Source organism: Sminthopsis crassicaudata, chromosome 5 (assembly GCF_048593235.1).
Source record: "Sminthopsis crassicaudata isolate SCR6 chromosome 5, ASM4859323v1, whole genome shotgun sequence".
NCBI classification, from domain to species: Eukaryota; Metazoa; Chordata; class Mammalia; order Dasyuromorphia; family Dasyuridae; genus Sminthopsis; species Sminthopsis crassicaudata.
Window position 1 is genome coordinate 101,620,811 of NC_133621.1, and position 20,446 is coordinate 101,641,256.

Sequence of the window (20,446 nt, forward strand, 5' to 3'; positions counted from 1 at the left end):
TAAGCCCAGGAGTAGCACTGCTGGATCAAAGGGTATGCACATTTTGATAACTTTTTGGGCATAATTCCAGATTGCTCTCCAGAATGGTTGGATTCTTTCACAACTCCACCAACAATGTATCAGTGTCCCAGTTTTCCCACATCCCCTCCAACATTCATCATTATCTTTTCCTGTCATCTTAGCCAATCTGACAGGTGTGTAGTGGTATTTCAGAGTTGTCTTAAAAATTCCTATTTTCTTAACCCTCTATTTTCCTACCTCCCATAATATAACATATTTCCTGACATTAGTGATTTCTAGTCTTATAAAAATTATTGTAGATAACTAGATGGTATATATATTTAGCCATTATCTCTGGGTACAGAATTAAAAATACCAACTGGTGACCATAGATGATTTCTTGCTAGCCTAGTAATCTACTAATGTAATCAAGCTTCTCCTTAAGGTACTGAGCAAAGTTTCCTTCTCAAACTTAATTGTGGTTGTGAAAAATTTCATTAAACTGTTACTTAATGCTGATGATTTTAAAATGTTCTCTCAACTTTGATTATATTTGAGAATATAAGGACAAAGAAGTGTCCACTTCCATTTTAGAATCTGAGTTAGCATGCATAGTAGTTTTGACTCTTCTTTTCTAAACTTGATTTTCCAGGCCCCCACTTCTTACTACTCCGTCGCCTTCAAAATCCATTCCAATTCCACAGCCCTTTCGACCAGCAGATGAGGATCATCGGAACCAGTTTGGGCAACGTGACAGGTCCTCATCAGCTCCCAATGTGCATATAAACACAATAGAGCCTGTCAATATTGATGTAAGTATTCAGTATTTTTAGAGTTACAACAAATTGAATTATCTTCTTTAATGCATTGTATTAATTGTGGGAGAGAACATTTTTCAATAATCATAGATCAGAAAAATTTTGACATTTATGAAGTATGTGTCCATTACTGATTAATGCTTTCAACTAGTTATAATGCTCTTTATTCTTATAAGCCATTCCCTGTACTCTCTACTCAAGAAGCTTTTTTTACTTTGTGGTCATTATGAAACAAACATCACTATAACTAATATGCTTTAAAAAGTAATTTTAAATTGTTTCATTTAATTGTTTTTATCTTTCATCTTTTACATGAGCACACCCTTGTGGTGGTGTTCTCAAAGTACATTTTTGTACAGACAAATATATCCCCAGGAGGTAATTATTGATTTAGCTCCTGTATAGCCATGGATACCTTCTTTCTTCAATAATTCATCTTAATCCATTCAAACAAATATCTTCTCTTTATGACATGCTTCGCCAAATTATAATGATGGGAGCCAAGCATCTAGAAAAGAAAGATCCGAGGGAGATCCTGTTTACCACCTGGTTTGGCATCCACTTATAACAACTAGTCTCAGATCTGGCATGCTCAAGCCTGATGTTTTTTTCTCATTTCTGTCACTTGCCATCTTTTTCCTAGGTTCCCTAGTGTTTGTCTCCTTTGTCAGAAAAGAATATAGTTTCTTTACTTTGTCTCATTCCTTCCAGCTCCCCACTTTTCTTTCCTCACTAGCTATCCATACTGTATTTATCTGCCCCCCCCCAAAAAAAAAAAAACAAACAGACAAACCCAAAACAGCTCACTACTACCATAGGTAATTTATTTAAAAGGAATTTAATTAAAAACATATAGGGTGAGGCCAGAAATCGGAAATGTGGCTGGAAGTATGTGAGTTATGAGGTTTTTTCTGCTGTGGTAATTTTGGTTCTTTTTACTATTGGAAATTCAACCTTGCCCTTTTCTTAGATGTCCTTCAGCCTGGTCTTTTTACTTTCAACTTTTAGCTGCTAGATAGGATTAAAAAGATAGATCAATATCTCATCTAAGAATCAAGTTGGAAGGCAACTCAGAGGTCATCTAAGCCAACCCCACCCTGAAGCATGGATTTTTTTCTGCACTGTCCCTGTAGATTCATCCAGCTTTTACTTAAGCATATCCAGGGTTGAAAAACCCATTATTCCCCAATACATCTTTGTTCCACTCTAGGTTTTAGACTTCTTCTATTGCAAAGACTTTTTCCTTATGTTCACCCAAAGTTTGCCCATTTCTTCCCATTGGTCCCGGTTCTGTTCTTTGAAACCAATGAAAATAAATCTAATTCTTATGCAAAATTATTAATCCTTTAAATATTGAAAAGCTGCATTTTACCTTCTCCCCTAAGTCATCTCTTTTTCAAGTTAAATATACCAATTTTCTTCCATAGATCTTCATTTGATGAACTTTCTAATCCTCTTCTTATCTTGGTAATCCTATTTTTGATAAGCTCTGATTCAATGCCTTTCTATATCATGGAACCCAGAAGTCAGCACAGTACTCCAGATGTACTCCAGATCAGGATCACATGTAGCAGAATTATTGAGTCTCTTGCTATAGATGCTATATTTCTATTAACATAGCTAAAAATTGAATTAAAATTGTGGCTTATTGATTGATCTTGTAGTCCAGTAAAATCCATATTTTCAGGTGAACTTCTTTATAGCCATGCTTTATTCTTGTCTTCCCCCAGTCTGCTTATTTGCGTGATTGATTTGTGGAACCCAAGAGTAAGATTAAAGTAATCTCTCTTAAATTTACTCTTGCTAATATCAGCCTACTATTCAGATTTTTCAAGATATTTTTTAGATCTGAATTCTTTTAACCAATGAATCAATTGCTTTATCCAACCTTTTGCCATCCACATAACTTGATGAGCATACCATCTGTGTGATTTCATTTTTTTTTTTTTTCCTAAAAAACACCCTCTCATTCCAAGTTGTATAATGTAAAACACATTTGCCAAGTGTTTTTAGTTTAGAATCTGTAGTGGATGTCTCTATCTTTTATCCTCTCCCTCCCCATCTCTGTTCTCCAAGACTGCTATTGAGTCTGCAGAATGAAGAGTAAGTTCTCTTCTCTCTAACTGTACTTATCCACCTGTTTAGTCACAACATTTTTCTTTTATCAAACCTGGAATTTCATTGGTGTCTAAGGAAACATGAGGAGGAGTTTCCTGGACCTTGTTTGTGCCTTGTCTGCAAGTTGATAGTACAGAGAGTGGCCACTGGCCTGCAACCATTATGCATTAAAGGGAAAACTTGAATTTTTTTTACTGTGCTGTACTCTCTCTTTCCCAGAATCAGTTTAATGGTTATTTATCTGTAGGATAAGATTTAAGCTCGGTAGCTTGACTTTCAGGGCAATCCGATATTCTAGCCTCAGCTTAACTCTTTAGTTATATCTCATGTTACAAGAGCCTTTTATCTAAAGCAAATTGATACTTTCAATTGATTTTGAACATCTGAAATACTAAATCTAATATATTAACCTGATCTCTTATCAGTAGGTTCATGTTAGGGATTGTTTTTTCTATTGGGTGACATCTTCTAAGAGATCAATCAGTCTTTGGTTTTTAAGTTTATGAAATCAAACTGGCCTAATTTTAATAAGTCCAGCTACTAGTGATATTTAGAGGGAAATGTAATTTTTTATATTTTTTTATCTTTAGCAGTACAATCAAAATAAATACACATTATTATTTATTTATAGGACTTGATTAGAGACCAAGGGTTACGGGGTGATGGAGGTAAGTAGTCATTTTAATTTTGCAAGAGAACTTGGAAAAAAAAATGCGATTGCTTTGCTGCCTCTATCCTTTTTTACTGGCTCGTTTCATGAAACACAGACACAGAGAGAAATGTGTAGAGAAAACCAAATTTGTCAGCTTTACTTTTCTATAATATCTAGCATTTATTCTGCTAAAATATGTATTAATTCATCTGGGTAAAGTAAGCACATAAAAGAAAGAAATTTAAATCTCCCATCAGTTATTTTGAAATATTTTCACGTGGAGAATTCTGCTTGCTTTATTGATCTGTAATCATCCTCAAAGTGTAAGACTTACCTTTGGAATATTTACTTCTTTTTTAAACTTGATTATAAGACTTTCTGATAATCAGAATTTCTCCTAATAACTGCTATCTTCATATTAATATATCCTGGAAATTTTCTAACCTCCCCCAATATTCTAGTCAATTTGTAGAATGCCAGGTGATAAGGAGAAGTAGAATAGTATTTATGTCTTCCTGAAAAAAAGCATAAAGTCTATATATGTCATAGCATAGGTAACTGGACAGATGTTCAGGTATCCCTTGGAGTAATTCACTTCTGTCTAAAATCAAGCAGACAAGCTGAATTCAAACCCTTTGCAACCTGGCACTGATTATAGTATCCACCTATAAATTTGGAGGCTAATGAAAATATTCATTATAATAATATTTCTCATAAAATATTGCCCAAAGGATCATCTTGTTACCTATCAAGATCTGGTTTTAGTTTCTAAATGAGCATAGTTAATTGAATGCTTTTAAAGCTATACAGAAATATCTCTTAACATGGCCTCTTTATTTTGATTTGCTATATACTTTCAGCAGAATATCTAAAGTCTTTTTCTACCCAAATCCACTGTATAATTGTATTTTGTTGTACTGCTTCTTCACCTTTAAAACTTCTAAAGTGCTGGGTCCCCTTGCCTTGTAGATTTTAAAGTGGCTTAGATAGAGAATTTTTTTTTTTTTGTTTGTTTGTTATTCTGTGAACCCACCAGATAATGTTGTTGCCAGTTTGACTTTCATATGTCTTGATAACTGTGGCTTTTGAGAATTTTCCCAAATACATCCAGCATTTAAATGTTGCGATCATGTTGGCATCACAAAGCTATTAACCTAGTCATTAAAAAGTGCCTGCTTAGTACCTAAAATTAAATGGTAACTTTTACCCTTTATATTAAGTTGCTTTGGGTTTGGGGAGGACTTTTTGGTTTATTTGTTTTAGCTATTGGGATTTTATAAAAATAAATTTATTATTATTTTTTTTAATGACCAAAATTATTTTGTTAAGCAGGCTTCGAGTCATCTTATTTATTCCCCATGACTTCTTTCATTTCTTCTGTGTGTCTGTCTTCCTGTCTCTGCCTGCTCCTTTCTTTCTCTCTCTAACAGCCCCCTTGAACCAACTGATGCGCTGTCTTCGGAAATACCAATCCCGGACTCCCAGTCCCCTCCTACATTCTGTCCCCAGTGAAATAGTGTTTGATTTTGAGCCTGGCCCAGTGTTCAGAGGTAGTTGGGCTCTTCTTTCTTGTTTTCACACCACCCCAAACCCCCCAAAATAAATAAATAAAAACCACAAATGCTGTTTGTGCCTCACCCTCACAGCGTGTGTTTGTAAGTGTGAGAGTTTTCAGAGAAATAAAAAAAACTCAATTTTCTGCTTGGCCTGGCTGGAATGCTCTGAATGTGCTTCTTATACATATTCACTACCACTAGCTTTCTGTATGTTGTCTGACATAAACTTTTAAAAGCAAGGAAATTCTGAGCTGAAGTATCCATGTTGTTTTTACCTTCTAACTATTGGTCACATTTATTGCAAATTTTTCTGGGCAGGAACTAAGGTTCCTGTATGGTAGAGGCCTTCAGTCTGAATTTCTTTGATTTTAATTCATTTAAGTGACATCTTTGTGGTGATTAATGTTTTTATTTGTATTTTAGCAGTAATATCCTATGAAAATGTAAATGAAGTAAATTATTCAGGAATACATTATTAGCACTTTGATTTTTTTGAGTGATTCTTTGATCAACAATATTAATACTCTGCTATGGGAAATAGACTTGTATAAAGCTCTTAAAAGCAAGGTACTGAGCAGAAGTTTTTGTACCTGATTATTCTTAATATGCTTAAGAAAACTTAAGTTTCTGTTCTTCGGTAATGCTATGTAATGTTAGATTCAGCATTTACTCTTGAGAGAGAGAGAGGAGCAGCATGCTTTTACACTACAAAAAGTGAGATGACATCTCATGTCATTCCTCCATATTTCAAGCACTGTGGTTACATTTATTTTAATGCATTTAATGGTTCAAAATTGGTATAAATATATTACTGTATTTAATCTAAAAGATAAAATAGTGAGGCTTACTATAGTATAGTAGATAGAGAGAACACTTCTATAAAGTCCAGGAATACCTGGTTTCACATTCCACCTCAGACATATGCTGACTATGTGGCTTGAGCAAGTTACTAAACTGATTGCCCCAAGCAACTCTTAGACTGTAACAAACAGAACTTTTGCTCATGTATATTGGTAGAGGGAATTTCCTTACTGGGAGTGCCCTATACTAATGATTTCATGGGAGGACATACAGCTTAGTACAGTAAGAATCAAAAGACCAATTGAGTTCAAGTCCCAGCTCTGGTACTACAATTCACTTAATCTTGCTTTCCCAATCTATAAAATAGGTATAATACTTGTTCTGCCTTTGTCAGAATTGTTCCCAGGAAAGCTCTCTGTAAATGTAAAATATTACATAATTGTGTGTTGTTTTCAAAGATTTTGCTAAAAGGTATTGCTTACTTGGGACTTTTTGTGCTTCAACATTAAGTTTAAGCTTTTAGACTTTATAATCATTTTCCTACTTCTTGGAAAGTATGCAGAATTTACTGAGAAAATTAGTTAATTAATGTAGTTGCTTAGAGGAGTTTAAATCAGTTGAACATCCTCAAGCAGTTGAGCCTGTTTGTTGCAGAAGTTATATTTAGATAGACTGGACAAGTCAATTTCAATCGGGTTTTTTTTGTTCTTTCAGAGAATTGAATATGAGATGAGATGACCAAATTCTAGACTTTAATCTCTGACTAAAGTTACTGTTATTTTTGCCTTTTGTACTAGATTGAAGTATAACTTCTACTAATGACAGTAAACATCTTAAGAAGCAGTATCTCCCTCAAGCCTTTTTTTTTTTTTTTTTTTTTTTTTTTTTTTTTGAGGGGAGGAGAGCTATAAAGAGGGATTAACTTGAACTGTGTTACCAAGTAATTTTCCATATGACAAGACCTCAGGAAGACCTTTTAAGATGTTTAATCTCCAACTTTAAACTAAGGAGAATGTTGTGAGAAAATATCAGTACTACTCCACTTTTAAAATAGGAGACTAGAGTACCTTGAGCCAGATTCAAAAAGTCTAAGTCGATTTGGCTTATTGACATGACCTCAGAACCACTTTCCTACTTCTTTTTCTCATAGCTTCCCATGCCCCTTTAAAAAAAAAAAAAAAAAACAGGAATTATTTTAATGGTTTTCTCTTGAATAAGTTTGACAGGCTCTTGGATATGTTCCAAAGGTGCTGCTGCCAGAACCTAATGGATCTTTGATCTTCTACTAGTGAATCATATGAATCATTTTTCAGAAAGAGTGTGTAGCTAGGATTCCCTTCACTGAGAGACAATTTGCATTAAGTTTTAATCATTTATAAAGGATTTTTGGGTTTTTTGGGGTTTTTTGACCAACAAAACCTACTTGACTTTGTGTATATCATTAACTTTACAAATATATAAAGAATCCCTCTCAGTGTTTAACAAACCCAGGGAGCTAGTAGCTTGTTTGAGTATAGTGTATTTCTTTGGATTAAATATTTTGTATTTCTAAATAGCATAAAGAAACAAATGATGTTTTTTAAATTAAAGCTATCACAAGCACATTGTCCCATCTTTTGTGATCTGTGCCTTTTAAATCAGATTGGATATCCCAAATATTTGGAACAAAACAGATTTTTTCTTTATTGCAACTAGTTTTCTCTTGCCAGAGAAATAGACATACAATTTGTCATTTTCATTAGTATTGGTTGCTTTTTTTTTTTATTTTTTATTTTTATTTATTTATTTATTTATTTTTTTTCTGAGGCTGGGGTTAAGTGACTTGCCCAGGGTCACACAGCTAGGAAGTGTTAAGTGTCTGAGACCAGATTTGAACTTGGGTCCTCCTGAATTCAAGGCTGGTGCTCTATCCACTACGCCACCTAGCTGCCCCTTTTTTTTTTTTTTTTTTTTTTTTTAATTTAAAGAAAAATTTTTACCCCAGACTCATCATGGAGTTTATTTGGTAAGAATTATATAAATACATTAAAACATGAATATTCCTCTAAGACATTTGGAGATACTACATTTCTTAATATTTTTTAAAAACAATATGTTTGATGTGCCTTTAATGGATGTATTTTTTAAAAAATGATTCAGGATCTACTACAGGGTTGTCTGCCACCCCTCCTGCTTCCTTGCCTGGATCTCTAACTAATGTGAAAGCATTACAAAAATCTCCAGGACCTCAGCGTGAAAGAAAATCTTCATCATCTTCTGAAGACAGGAATAGAATGGTAGGACAAAAAGTCATCTTCCTACTTTTCTCCCAAGTTTTTCTTTTTTTGGAAGCCATGTAGTGACAGCTTAAAAGAAGGATAAACATTTGCTATTAATCTTGTTGGCATTATTAGCATCCAAGTAACATCTGAGAGAAATTATCTTCTGTAGATGTCACTGGTTTTGCTTCAAGCAATAACCAAAATAAATTAATTGTAGTCATTTAATACATTATCCAAATGTACTGATTTGGTCTTCTGTGATACCCAATTTCTATTTTACCAAAAATTGTCTTTGAACTGATGATCTTTTGCTAAAGAAATTATTTCTAAACATCTGGTTGCTGTTCCTACCTTTATCATAGCTGAGGTAAAGGCGTTGATAGCTGAGAAAGGAGACCTCTTGTTTCTGGTAATTTAATAGTAGGAAGAGGGAAAAGGGAATAATATTGTGCCGTTGTTTACTTAAGAGCTTGTATGGCCTGTTTTACTTGGGGAAAAGATGGATAAGACAAGGTAGATAAAAAAACCTGCTTAAGACACATTGTAATGGGGAAGGAGAGTATAGGATTATGTGGTAAAAATGATCTTGATATGTTCGACTTAATTTAGCCTAATTAATTAACAGTTCATTTTGTATATCCCAACATTGATTTGATTAATGTTTTTTGAATGTCCTAATATGAAATTATAAATCAGATATTGCTAATTCTGATGGTAAAAAAAAATTTATAATTTAAATCCCTTTACATATCATATCATTACCAGACAGGCAGGTCTGAAGATTCATTTCCTTTATAATGAATGAATCTGATTTCATATTATTTTTATTGAATTTTATTTAGAAAACGCTTGGTCGACGGGACTCAAGCGATGATTGGGAAATTCCAGATGGGCAGATTACAGTTGGACAAAGGATAGGATCTGGATCATTTGGAACGGTCTACAAGGGGAAATGGCATGGTATGTGAGCATTAAAATAAAATTTAGCTTTCAAGTTTTTAAGATTGCATGGTTTTGAAATCTTTTGTGAAAAGTACGAATGTGAGTATTATTTATTTTATCTTTTGGCATATCATTCAATGGAATTCTCCAAAGATTTGTTTTTTTTTTAAACTACAAGGAATAAAGATAAATTATAGATTCATGATATGAATATACTTTCCTACCTTTTATTAAAGCATGATTCAAAGTGATTTTCAAAAGTTGATTCATATATAAAAAACCTCAAGCTGGTCTCAAATACAAATTCATAACAAATTGTTTTGTTTTCAATATACATGGTCACTCTAATGGAGATGTTAAACCACATTAAAAACCAGAATTGCACATCTAAATCTATATAAATGATTCCTTTCCTAGGTAAAATCAAATTTTCCTAGGTAAAAACAATTTTCTAGGTAAAAAAAAAATATATTAAAGTAACAGATGAGATAGATTGTTACTTGAACTTAAAGTAATTCATAAATTGCAAAAGCCTTAAAAATTGCAATGCTAAAAGGTTGGTTTCAATTTCCTTGTTTTTCAGTCAACATGGATAAATCTGACATTTTTTGCTTCAGCATAATCCAGTGTTAACTGTATTTCTTTTTATCTTTAGGAAGTTAGTCACTCTTGAAAATTGCTTGGAATGCAACTGACAAAACTGAATTCCCAATAACTTAAACAATTTAAAATTGTCTGGCATTCATATCTCTCATTGGTTGGGTTTCTCTCCCTTCCTTCCCACCTCCCCCAGGAAATAAGAAAATTTAAGCTATTAGAGTGCAGAGCAGATGGGTGGCAGAGTGGACACAGTGGATAGAGCACTGGCCCTGGACTCAGGAGGACCCAGATTTAAATCTGGTCTCAGATACTTCCTAGCTGTGTGACTCTTGGCAAGTCACTTAACCTCGATTACCTCCTATAAAACAACCAATGGAACAAAAAGAAGGTGTAATTCATAACCGCATTTCCCAGTGATGTGGATTTTAGCAGGTCTATGGTGACTGGTGAATATATCCAACTATTCTTCTCTTTTTAAAAATACTTTTCTTTTGGGATGACAATTATTTCTAGGTGATGTAGCTGTGAAAATGTTGAATGTGACAGCACCCACACCTCAGCAGTTACAGGCCTTCAAAAATGAAGTAGGAGTGCTCAGGTGAGCATTATGTAAATTATTTTCCAAGGAATTAAGATGCTTGCCATGATGTGTTTCCTATTGATTTATTGGCTTTGCAGTTTTTCCTCCCTCCTCCCTAAGCATAGGAGTCCCCTCTCTACTAAGTCTTCTTCTCTTTTCTCAGTGTACTTTCTTCTTTGGATCTTAATCATTTGCTTAAGATTCACTTCACATCTTGACATAAATGACTCCTCTCAATCCTTTATGTTCAGCCCTAATAAGTTCTCTTCTGCACCCCAGTTTTCCAGAGCCCTCCATCTGTTTTCTGGGTGTTTGCATCTAGTTGGATGTTCTATAGGTATCTCAGATTGTAAAGGGCTAAAACAGTTAATGCACTGAGGTCAGACAACGGAGCACTTAAGGCTAATTACCAATTAGACAATATTCTATTAGAATATGCTTGGAAAATGGCTCTTCTTACTATTCTGTGCTGGCCCAATTATTTGGTATATACAGAGAATTGTAGGAGGGGTGGAGTAAGACTTGCCAAAGTCACTTCTGGGCGGGAGACAAAGAGGAGAGGTCGCAGAGATCCTGAGCATCCATTCCCTTCACTTCTACCGCTAAAGACCAAGAATAAAGACCAAGGACTTTTGTTTATCCTTACTCCGGCTGATTCTAAGGTATCCAGGGTGCTAACGCGGTTATCACATCAGACACAGGGTGTCCCCAACTCAATGCATCCTCCTTCTCCCCTACTTCTCTAACCCTACTGATCCTTCTTCCACCTTTAACTAGTTCTCTTGAAGACAACACCATCCTCCTAGTCATTGACATGCAAACACTCAGACTTTTTTGCCCCTCCTATATTCCACTCTTTTCAGTTGGTTTTGTCAAGTCTGCTCCTTAGCACCTCACATTCATCCCTGGTTCCATTCAGATAATTCTTCATTCTAGTCCAGATGTCTCTCAGCCTCCTCTGTCTTCCTTCATTGTTCACCTTGCCACTAGTCTTTCCATTCTGCAGTCCATTCTTCAACACCAAAATAATCTTTTTGAAGCCAGGTCTGACTATGCAAATTCACTTCACTTCATTTTTTTCACTTCATTTCATTCTGCTTTTAAAAGTACTAATTAAATGTCTAGTGTATGTATGCCAATCATGAGGCTTAAATACATTGAGAATGAGATAGTTGTTCTCAAGGAACTAACATTTTACCACAGGTCTGCAGCATGCACACAGAAAAGTAATCACAAGGTATTGGGGAAAATTATCAAAAAACTGAAGTGGAAGCAGGGGAAAACTAACAACTTGGGGAATTAGGAAAGACCTCTTGAAATCAGGGTCATTTGAACCAAGCCATAAAGGGAGTTAGGGACTCAAAAAGTGGAGAGGAAAGGAAAGATAATTCCAGTTTGTAGAATAGTGCTGAGGTCTTAGAAGGTGGAAAGATGTGGACAAGCAACAGCAGACAGACTGGTTTGGCCAGAATATAGAATATATGAGACAAAGTCATGTTTGATCAGCATGAAAAAACGGATTGGAGCAAGATTGTGAAGGGCCTTTAAGAACCAGAGATGTTTGTGCTTTATCCTAGAGGCAATATTAAGTAGTTAAACCTCTTGAGCAAGTTGATAATGTTGTCAGATCTGCATGTCTAGGATGTGAGAGAAGTTTGAGTAAAGAAATGCAGTGGTCACTGCCCTATAAAAGCTTACATCTTAATGAAGAACATTATTTGTGGAGTGAGGTAAAAAACCAAACATGTACAGAAGAGAAGCTATCACCAGAGAGCAGCCCAGCACCTGAGAGACCTAGGAAGAGCCTTTATATAGAAGATGGATTTGAGCAGAGTCTTGACAGAAGACAAGAAGGGCAGCAGGCCAGGTGTGGAGGACAGCTTGTGAAAATTCATAATCGTGAGGTAGAGTGTCGTTTTTGAGGAGCTGCAAAGAAAATAGTGTCTATAGATGGGGAAGGACCTGGATTATAAAAGCCTTTAAAAATAAAATCAAGACTAAACAATGTTTTTTTAGGAATTTGGTTATGAAAAAATGAATGAGCTTTGCCCCCATGTCCTTCTCTCATAAAATGGGGGTACAAAGAGCCTCTGTGACAGGGTTGTGGAGAGAAAATGAGATATTTGTAAAGGACTTTGCAAATCTTAAATTGCCATGTAAATGTTTGCTCTCATTGTTAGAATAAAATGTAAACTTATCCTACTGTCTGAAGCCCAGGGAAAGAGGATAGGATTCTGAGTCCACAAATGTAGGTTTGAATCTTCTCCTCTTACCATGTATGTGGCCTTGAGTAAGTCACTTAACTTAGTACTGAAGGGCAGGAACTCCTGGACCCTGGAGCTCATGAGCTCCTATTCTTCTAGCCAAACTGGGCGACCAGTCATGTCTGAGAGCTCAGCATCTACCTTCCTGCATTTACCAGAGCTGTCCCCGAGCTTGGGGGGAATTCCTTCCCCCACACGGCCTTCAGCACCCTCATCTTTAGGGCATGGCTTTTTTGAAGCCATCCTTTATTACCCTCAGTTTTGCAAATATTTTCTCCCTCCTCCCCTATTAGCAGAGATTTTGGATCTTTTCTTTGCCTTTGCCATGGTTACACTTCTCACTGCTGATGCTGTATCCTCATCTTACCATCTCTCTTACCATAGAATGTCACTTTCATAAAGATAAGAACCTTGTAACATCGCCTTTGTGTGCTCAGTACCACCTAGAAAAGGATGCTGCTGTTGAACGTGCTTAATTAGGAAAAGCAAGGAGCACTAAGCCCCGCAAAAAGAAGCAAAGGTGTAATGGTTTCTTGAACTAGCTAAAAAACAAGTCCTCTGATGTTATTTATACCCCAAAAGTTCGGGTTGGAGCTGTGAAGCACTGGTCTTTCTTCATATCCACAGCTGTTAGTGCTCTTCGCCTCAGAACTATTATTTTGTATTTATTTTGTATGTTTTGTATTTCTTTCTTTCTCTGTTGTTTTTCCCTCATGCCTATCCTTTACCCTGCCCCCTGATGAATGTAAGCTCTGTGAGGACCAGGGACTATTTCATTTTTCTCTTGGTAGTACTAGCATAGAGCCTGATATATAGTAGAGATTCAATAAATATTCATTGAATTGAATTAAAAATTTTTTTTGCAGGAAAACACGACATGTGAATATCCTACTCTTTATGGGCTATTCAACAAAACCACAGTTGGCCATTGTTACACAGTGGTGTGAAGGCTCCAGTTTATATCACCATCTACATATCATTGAGACCAAATTTGAGATGATCAAGCTAATAGATATTGCACGGCAAACAGCACAAGGCATGGAGTAAGTATTTCTTTGTTAAAACTCGGAAAGAATATTTTAGATAGTAGCCAAGTGATTTGACCAACACTTTTGAGTTGTTGAGTCCACTTATTATAATATTTTATCTCATATGCTCTTAAAGTATTAACAATAGTTCCCTATAATATTTATTAATTTTTATAATCTCTTACAGTAACAATTCAAACTGTTACTGAAAATATAGCTTGGATTATATTTAATAAGCAATGTTTTTAACTCTAAAGCTAAGAATTCAAAAAAATAAGCTCAGGTTTCTTTGAAAGTATACAATACTTAAAATTCTTAAGTATTCTAAATTATTTTGATAATGTTATTCTTCCAAATAAGTTTTTCTTTATTTTTATTGATGCCAAACTTTGGCTCTTACATAGCGTTTATTTCCAGGAATGTCTTAACCTTAGCAAAGATTTTAAAAGGGGAGAAAGAAAAAAGTTGAGCAAAATCAACCAACATATTCATCTGTTTGATATTACATACAACATTCATGCCTGTAGTCCCCCACTTCCACAATGAAGAGAGGGAAGTACATTTTTTCCACTCTGCTCCAGAGTTAAACTTTGTCATTTTGATTTGTTATTCTTCACATAAATATCCATTGATTCTTTTTTTTTTTTTTTTTTTTTTTTTTTTTTTAATAATTTTTATTTTGCACTTACCAGCTAATTGGAAAGGATGAGTTCTTTTAAGAAACTATTGGGAAAATAAAATAGGAAGCTGTAATAATATGAAAGATTATTTATAATTTTAAAATTAAACAAAGAGTGGCAATTTAAAATCAAAGAGTTGAGTTAAATGGAAATTTTAAAACCCAAGACCTTAAATAAGAAGTTTTAATTTAAGTACACCAAATTATAATGTCTTAGAAGCTACAGATAGGTGATTGGAAAAGTATACCAGTGTGTTTTTAAATTAGGATAACAATATATTTATACCAGTCTCATCAAGGTCTGACTTGGATATGGGTTAATCACCACTGAAGCCTCATGGGACTATATTTTACGGAACTGACACTTCAATGTAGAACAATTTCCAGTTGGCTTAAAATATATTAGCTATACAATGGTATTTGTGAATTATGAATTATAAAGAATTTACTTAAGCTTCTTTTTAATGAGATTTAAGTGTGAGATAACTTGTCTTGACTTTTGGGAAGGTGGGATTTTATGTTTTCAGCATAACACCTTCATTACACTAGGTCTTAGTTATATGGTAAAGCATTAGTCCCCAGAGCTATTTCTTTGCATTATGCCCCAATCAGCTCCACTAGATTTTTTTTGTAATTCAAGACTTGCTGTTAAACAAAGATAAGGTCTTATATGTGTTTTATTATCTGCACCAGAACTTTGTTTTTCAAATCTGTTTGTCTTTTAAGTTGATTCTTTCATTCAACTTCTCTTTTACAATTCTTACCCTCATACTCAGGAACTTCAGTCTACACATTAATGTTCCTGCAACAGATCACCAACCTCTTCAACTTCCATGACCTTCATCTTTATCTCAGAAATTCATGGCCCTGAGATTTAAATCTTACTAAGATCTCCTCTATGTGACATCTCCATGATCTTCAATTCTGAAATACACTTCTCTAATGCTAACTTTCTGCCTTACTTTTGCTGAAAATTATTTGTCCTTTTCATTTGTAGTCCTTTCATTCCTCCCTGATCTCTTGATCTAGCACCCCCTTTTCCAACTTCACTTTCTAACCTATCTTTTCAATCTTCTAACTCTGTATTATTCCCAAATAATCCTAATTGAACTGTTCCTTAATTATTTGTTCCCTTTTTCATTAACCTTCACATCTGTACAATATTAGTCTGCAGCACCATTATTCCCTTCCCTCCTCTTAATATCCGTTCTGCCTTGGAAATCTTTCTGTCTTCCTCCCAGTTTATTAAAATATCATTCTTCATAAAGAATTCTGATCTATACTATGACTGATCACCGCTTCAGAGTACTCATAAGGAATCTTGCTATATATATCTCTTACCAAGAATTGTGGTTTTAAAGAACAGAATTAAACATATATTTTGGGCCATAGAAAATATATAGATTTGTTTTTCTTAATCTGGTTTATTTGTTACAAGAATGGTATTATTATTTTGGGTAAAGAAAAGAGAGATAAGAGAAGAACTACCAATAGCATTGACAAAAGCAAGAAACATGAGGATCTTTGAAGCATTTTTTAAATGCATAGAGGAGAATTGTAGGAAACTCAGAAGAAGCCCACAAATAGGCTAGTTTTGATTTCATTTTATACTTTTTAAAAATGTGTATGTAATAGATAATGATTTTTTCACATATGAACCTCTTTTTCTCTTTTTTGTAGTGGAAAGTCAGAGTTGACCAAAAGTACAGAGAGAATGGGATATAGATTCAGGAGGATATTTAAGAAGTCTCCTTGCCTTCAAGTGAATAACAAAGGTTAAAGCTTTGTAACTATAGAGATTCAAAACAACTCTGATTTGTACCTGTCAGTGAGGACTTATAAAATAAATATTAGACTATAATGATAGAGGCCAATTCAAAAATGAAGATTTTATAATCTGACCTTTAAAAAAAAGTATTAAAGCAGGGATGGAAAGGAGCAAGGAACTCACCAAAAGGTGAAACAAGGAACATAAATGTCTTCTGTCATGTATTCCAATGCTGTTTGTCAGCCAAACATAAATCTCAGAAAGCAAGTAAAAATGACTTTTAAGTTTGCCAGGTTTGTTTTTGATTTAGATTTATAAATAAGTTACCCACTTAACAGAACTGAGGCCTGAAGGAATAGGTGACCATTTTGAGAAAATGGAGAACATAAGTAGAGTATCCCACATTCAAGTGAGAGAAAGCAACATCATTGAAACTTTAGGAAGAAGATATAGCTGTTGGCAGGGGTAAAAGCTGCAGAAAGGGGAGAAAAATGGGGACTCAAAAAAGATTTAGCAAATTGGAAGTTACTAACCTTGGGGAGAACAGTTACAATCAAGTGACAATTTAGAAGTCAAATTTCAAAGAGGTGAAAGAGATAAGGATGTAGAGGCAATGAGCTCTTTCTAGGAGTTTGCTATTAAAGGAGGAAAAATATAGCGCATTATCTTGAGGGAGATATCAAGATCAAGTGAAGACTTTTGGAGAGAGATTTGGCCATGTTCATACATAGCAAGGAAAGAACTAGTAAATAAGGAGAGATTGAAAGTTGGAGCAGGAATGATTGAAGGGTTAAGCTAACAGAGATGCTCAGGCATTGATGTCAAATGGAATAGCAGAGCAATTGGTATTGGCAAAAAGAGCTATCTCTTCTTCAAATACTAGATCCAAGAAGGGAGAGTATATGGATTGCTATTGAGAGAATTCAAGGTAGATCTTAATAGAGAGCTTACAACTAACATGTCTTTTTTTTTTTTTTAGTAAAGCCAGAGAAAAGAATCTCTTCTGAGAAGGGAGGGAATGAGGGATTGTGAAGGAAGCTTGAGGAGTGAGGACAAATTTTGGAATATCTATTGAAAGGAGCTCTTTAGAGCATGAATCTGAGAATAACAAAAAGATTACTGTGCAACAGTGACACCTAGTTAAATTGAAGTCATTTTGTGACTTCTTCTGGTGGTATTTAACAGCATATAAGAATAGGAGTACAGAAGACAGGTAGTGGGGATAATAACCTAGTGTTTGAATCTAGCGAGACATAAGTGACAGTAGAACAAAGGAGCAATTCTAGGGTTGGTTACGAAGTACAACATTGGTTGGCTCAGTATGGACAACTTTGGAGAGTAAAGTTAGAAAGGAGGACACTGAGGGCAGTTCAGGGTAGCTGGACTAGAAGGGGTAGTAGCATCACAGGAGGCTCTCTGTGAAGGTAAAGCATAGGATTAGCTGCAATGAAGCCAGTAGAGGACAAAAAGATGGACAGTTGTGATCCAAGAGAGGAATTTCATAGTCCTGGGTAATGGAAATAAATCCCTTAGAGGTATTCCTGTGTGTGGCCAAAGATAGAAGAAGAAAGGAACCTATGAAGTAGAGGAGTAGTAGGAGTTGAAAAAGCTAATAAATTAAGAAGCCCAGTTGTTTGATGGATATCAAATGTATCTATTGAAATCTCCAGGTGAGAACAAAACTTACAAACCAAATACCAAGCTCTTTGAGAAAATGGGGAAAATCAAAGAGATAAAAAACCCAAAGGGAAAAGGATCTATATGTTTAAAAAAAATTTGTAGCAGCTTTTTTAGTGGTGACAAAGAATTGTAAATTGAGTGGATGTCCATCACTTGGGAAATGACAAAACAAGTTGTTGTGTGATATGCTATAAGAAATGAAAAGCAGGATGCTCTCAGGAAAAAAAAAAAAAAAAACCCTGGAAAGACTTACATGAACTGATGCAAAGTGAAATGAGCAGAAACAGGAAAACATTGTTCACACTAACAGTGATATAGTATAATGTGACGTAAATTGTGAATATTGTGAATAATTTGCCATTCTCAATAATACAGTGATCCAAGAAAGTTCTGAAAGACTTAGGATGAAAGGTGCTAACTTCCTCCAGAAAAAGAACTGATGGAACCTGAATACTAAAAGAAGATTCTTAATTTTTCTTGACTTTTTTTTTTTTTTTTTTGATTTGTGTTTTCTTTTACACCATGACTTATGTGGAAATACTTTTTACATGACCACACATATATACAATCTATGTCAAATTGCTTGCCTTCTCAATGTCGGGGAGGGGATTGGAATTGAACATTTGATAAAAAGAATATCAAAATTATTTTTACATGTAATTAGAGAAAATAAAATGTTGAATTGTTTTTTGTATGGAAAAGAAAACAGAGAGCATGGCTTGGGGGCCAGTAGATGACTATAACTAGGACCTGGATGGGGTTCATATACATGGATGGAACAAATCTCTGTGGAAGAGACATTGCTGAGAGAGAGAGAGCAGCTGAGGAAACTACTTTAGGTATGGAGAGAATACTGGGGACAAAAGAGTATGCCTGTTGTTCCTTTAGCCTAATGTGTCAGAAGGTTTGAAAGAAATACTGAAAGTAGCAGGATAAGGGAAGTCAGGCTTCTATGAATGAAAGAAGAAGAACAGAGAAATAGAGAATTGAAATAAAGAGAAATTTGTTGATAACATCATGGAAGATCAGAATAAGGACTCAGGAGGAGTAAGGCTGAGGTAAATGAAGGAGAAGGAATCAGGGAATATTGAAAGTCTGAATTTTCATCTAGATATCTGGCAATTCTGAATCATAGAGGTTATAAGAAGAGAGTGTAGGTATTTAGCAGTCATATGATAAAGATGTGTAATACCTTTTGATAACCATTAAGATGGCTATGTCAGTTTACGCCTAAGCACCAAATAATAAGAGAAATGGGGTCCAGCATTTGGATATTTAAATAGGTAATGAACAGGTTCCCAGGGGCTAGACTCACAATTCATATTTCATGTTAGCATATAACATAATCATCCTCAATACAAGTGACATGAATTTGTGGGCATTTTGAGTTATTACCAGATATTAGATATAGGCATATTTCCTATCCCAACATGACTAATGACTAAATAAAGGGCTTAAAGTAGAGACACCATTTTTTTTGGAATGAGATAATAAAATCTGGTTACAGTGCTGCAGCTTTGGAACCAGCTAAGAAGACACTATAGGGTAGAACTAAAAACTAGTGACCTACCTTGGCTTCCAAAAGCTTCCTGGCACTCTACCAAGTGCTTTTATTTGTTATATCCAAGTTTCATCCATTCATTGATTCTTTAAATCATTGTACTATATAAAAAGCAATATACTAGGGGCCGAGAAAGATACTGGGATAATTGATGCTGTTGTCACCCTCGAGAAACTTATGTAATCCTTACCCACAATCAGTATCTGAAGTTTCTTCCTCACTTCTCCCTTCTCATTTCCCTCTGTCCTTAAAATGTCTATTTGAGGAATGACTACTAGGGTTTTGACTGAAATTATGAGCTTTGTGTCCTTCTATTGATAATGTGCATAAACAAATAGTAATATATAGTAGCTGGAAGTCAGAGTGGATAAAAAGTGAGCCTCATTCTCAGAAAGACTTGGGGCCAGATTCTGCATCTTTGATACATCTGGCTGTGCTGTCCTTGGTAAGTCACTTTTTAGTATCCAAGGCAACGCCAAGACTGATCTGCCAAGCAGAGTCTGTTGGTTTTGAGGGAAGAGAGCCTGGCCTTGGAGTCAGGAAGACCTGGATGGAGGTATGGCCTCAGACACTTGCTTAGCTATGTGATCCTGACCATTCACTGGTCAGGCAATGAACTGCCATCTGCCTCAGTTTTCAACTATAAAATGGAGATAACAACATCTCCCTCCCACGTTATGAGGGTCAAATGAAATATTTGTCAAGTGCTTGATGCCATGCCAGGCACAGAATGAATGCTTAATAAATGTTTTTTACCTCTTAGCATCAATTTCCTCTTCTGTAACATGAACATTTATAACATCTTCCTCATAAGATTGTGGTGCAGATCAAATGAGATAACATATGTAAAACTTTGTAAACTTTAAAATGCTGGAGTTTCTTATTGTTAACATGATACAGTTATATTTTCTTTTAAACAGTATACAAAATATTTTTAAAAAATCTCTCAGTTAAGAACTTTAATATGTTTGACTGAGAAGTAGTTAAATGTTGAATTGTAAGCTTTCTATTCTTGAAACAATGTCTGCTGAAGAATATTGTAATATATAGAAAGGGTTAAGGGGTCTGGGGGTGTACATTTGGTGTTTATGGGATTTCACTGGTTCTCTGGGCCCTCCAAATGAAGAAATTCCCTCTA

At 34.9% G+C, this 20,446-nt stretch overlaps 1 protein-coding gene across 3 annotated transcripts in view; it reads left to right on the forward strand.

Moving 5' to 3' along the window:
- Positions 1–20,446, forward strand: part of BRAF (B-Raf proto-oncogene, serine/threonine kinase) — a 153,155-nt gene that overhangs the window by 99,325 nt on the left and 33,384 nt on the right. For 2 of the 3 annotated variants that reach the window (XM_074267729.1, XM_074267730.1), the window contains exons 8-13: positions 653–812; positions 3,568–3,604; positions 8,085–8,221; positions 9,049–9,166; positions 10,262–10,346; positions 13,459–13,635. In XM_074267729.1, coding sequence (XP_074123830.1) covers positions 653–812; positions 3,568–3,604; positions 8,085–8,221; positions 9,049–9,166; positions 10,262–10,346; positions 13,459–13,635 — 714 coding nt within the window. Of the gene's footprint in view, positions 1–652; positions 813–3,567; positions 3,605–5,018; positions 5,139–8,084; positions 8,222–9,048; positions 9,167–10,261; positions 10,347–13,458; positions 13,636–20,446 lie in introns of all 3 variants that reach the window. The other variant, XM_074267728.1, reaches the window with a different exon arrangement.